Genomic DNA, 2,500 nt, shown 5'->3' with positions numbered 1-2,500 from the left:
GAGGAGGAGGAGGAGGATCCCTAACCTCTGACACAGAATCGGACGAACCCACGCAGGACGTTCCATCGGGGTCATCTGACTTCGGGCTAGACCAGATTTTAGGTATGGGGTGCTGCGAATTCTATGCCCGAGCGTCGAACAGGACAGTATTGTTAGGATGGTCATTACTGCTTCCTCATAAAGACATCCGATTTTTTTTGTATTTATTCAATTTTACTGAAACTGGATATCATGAATAGGGGGGGGGGGGGGGGAAAAAAAAAAAAAAAAAAAAAAAAAAAAAAAAAAAAAAAATATATATATATATATATATATATATATTATATATATATATATATATATATATATATATATATATACATATATATATATATATATATAAGTAAGCACTAATTCATGGTGACAAAATAAGGTAAGTATTTTTGTCTCTTTAGTTTTTACTTTTCTGCTAAAGAATTGAAAGTAAAGTAAAGATTATCTCAAAAAAACAAGCTCTCATTCATCTTAGAGATAGAATGGTATATTATGTTTTTTATTCATTTTCCTTTTATTTATATTTTTTACAAAAAGAGAATTATCAAAAAAAAGGTAAAAATAATATTTTCAATGTGTTTTTTCTTTCTACAGCCAAAATTAGCTCTGAGAACAAACAGTCTCCCGTACATCAGCGAAGAAGACCACTTGGAACCCGGCCACTGCGAGCCACAGCCAGCCTTGAACGGGGCCTGAACAACATCTCTTATCCTCTGAACACATATTCTTCTGGTTAGTAGCCAAGCAACCATTTCTATGTTGAAGTGTTAAAAGAACTGAATGTCTAAATGCAACTTCCTAAATATTTGCACAGATATATATATATATGTATATATATATATATATATATATATATATATATATATATATATCATATATAGATACTATACTTATATCTATATATGTATATGAGTATATATATATATATATTTATATACATATATATATATGTATATATATATATATATATATATATATATATATATATATATATATATATATATATCCTAGGCAGATAGAGAATCATTGCCCTTTATTAGCTGATCTTTGTCCAGTTCTTGCCTGTAGACGCACAATTGTTTCTTCTCCTCAGGCTACAACACAGTGACACCTACAGGACCTGTTCCAGTCAGACTGGACCACCTCAATGCAGGTTCTGTTCCAGATCTTGGGCCAGACACAGTTGACAGAATTGCTGGGGTCAATCAGTACTTACAGCAGCGGTGGACTAATTACTTTGGAGGTATGAGCTAGGCAGTTGGAAAGACATTTTATGAAAATTATTATGTTGTAGTTCAAACACATGATTTTAAGTGCAGTTAGTAAACAGTGAGTCATGGGGTCTATGATGTAGTGTCTTCATTTTTTTATTTTGATAACAGTTTAATTGTTAATCTTGAATGTGAATTTCATATTTGCTTTGGTCAGCTCTGAAATGTTATTTTTCCAAACAAATATTGAAAGGAAAAGAGACACTAACAGTGCATTTCTTCTCTTCACCTCAGAGCTCTCTGTTCCTTTAGGAGGAAAGGTTGGCTGGCCTTCACAAGTCATCGGGCAGTCAACCTTGTTCGTCAACAAGAACAGCACCTCTAAATTCTTCCGCAATAGTGACTTATCTTCTTCAGCTGCTGGAAAAAATCAATCTCCATTTGTGGCCTCTGCTGGCATGACCACAGTAACTCATCAAGAAGACGTCAACATAACCCAGAAGATTGATGACCTGCGTGCATGGTTAGACAGTGCCCAGGCCACTTCAGCAGTTCTGAGTAATGTAAATAAATGAGATGGGTGGCTTGCCTGTACACTCGAGTTTGAAATTTCTGTGAATGGATACTACACGTTTTGGTCTTCCATAACTCATGTACCGGTACTGTGTGACAAGATGGTTCTTTTTCAGTGAACAAATCTGTTCAGAAATGTTCTGTACTGTTTGTGTTTTTAGATGCATGATGTAGTGTGTATTAATATGACAACTGATAGCCTTCTGCTCAATACATTAATAAGAGTATTGAAGCCTCAAGGAAGATTCCATCATTATTTATTTTGATACCTCTTACTGATATATTACTTTCCAAGGGAAAGTGTCATGTTCAGAGAGTATTTTCTCAGAATCCAAGGGAAAAAAATTGTATAAACTGTTTTTATGGTTGAAAACCAAAGATGTAAAGTGTCCAGCATGGCTGCTTTTGTTGAATACTTTGTAAATATATTTTAGGAAAAAATACATACATGGCAGCAGTGCATTATACAGTAGATCTGATTAAGAAGCTATAACATACTATTTCTATTGATACATTCATAGATCTGAAACCAATAGCTATGACTCCTAAAACTGATTGTGATACTTGACTGATATTTGAAAAACATTAGTCCGTCCAGAACCTGCCTTCAGGAGTTATTCCGTACTAAACTAAGAATGGTTATAAGAAGAAACCGGTAATGTCTTAAAGTCTTTCAGAAATGG

At 33.9% G+C, this 2,500-nt stretch overlaps 1 protein-coding gene across 1 annotated transcript in view; it reads left to right on the top strand.

Moving 5' to 3' along the window:
• The window catches only part of LOC122263187 (uncharacterized), a 22,818-nt gene that overhangs the window by 19,522 nt on the left and 796 nt on the right, over positions 1 to 2,500 (top strand). The window contains exons 13-16 of the mRNA XM_086540215.1: positions 1 to 102; positions 628 to 765; positions 1,127 to 1,276; positions 1,539 to 2,500. The exon at positions 1 to 102 is cut by the window's left edge and continues 43 nt beyond it; the exon at positions 1,539 to 2,500 is cut by the window's right edge and continues 796 nt beyond it. Coding sequence (XP_086396341.1) covers positions 1 to 102; positions 628 to 765; positions 1,127 to 1,276; positions 1,539 to 1,819 — 671 coding nt within the window. The 3' untranslated portion in view covers positions 1,820 to 2,500. The remainder of the gene's footprint in view (positions 103 to 627; positions 766 to 1,126; positions 1,277 to 1,538) is intronic.

This window comes from Penaeus japonicus, unplaced genomic scaffold (genome assembly GCF_977035675.1).
Source record: "Penaeus japonicus unplaced genomic scaffold, GWHDUDI00000001_assembly GWHDUDI00000009, whole genome shotgun sequence".
Taxonomy (NCBI): Eukaryota; Metazoa; Arthropoda; class Malacostraca; order Decapoda; family Penaeidae; genus Penaeus; species Penaeus japonicus.
Note: the sequence above shows the minus strand (reverse complement) of the source record. Positions and strands in the feature narration are given on the sequence as shown.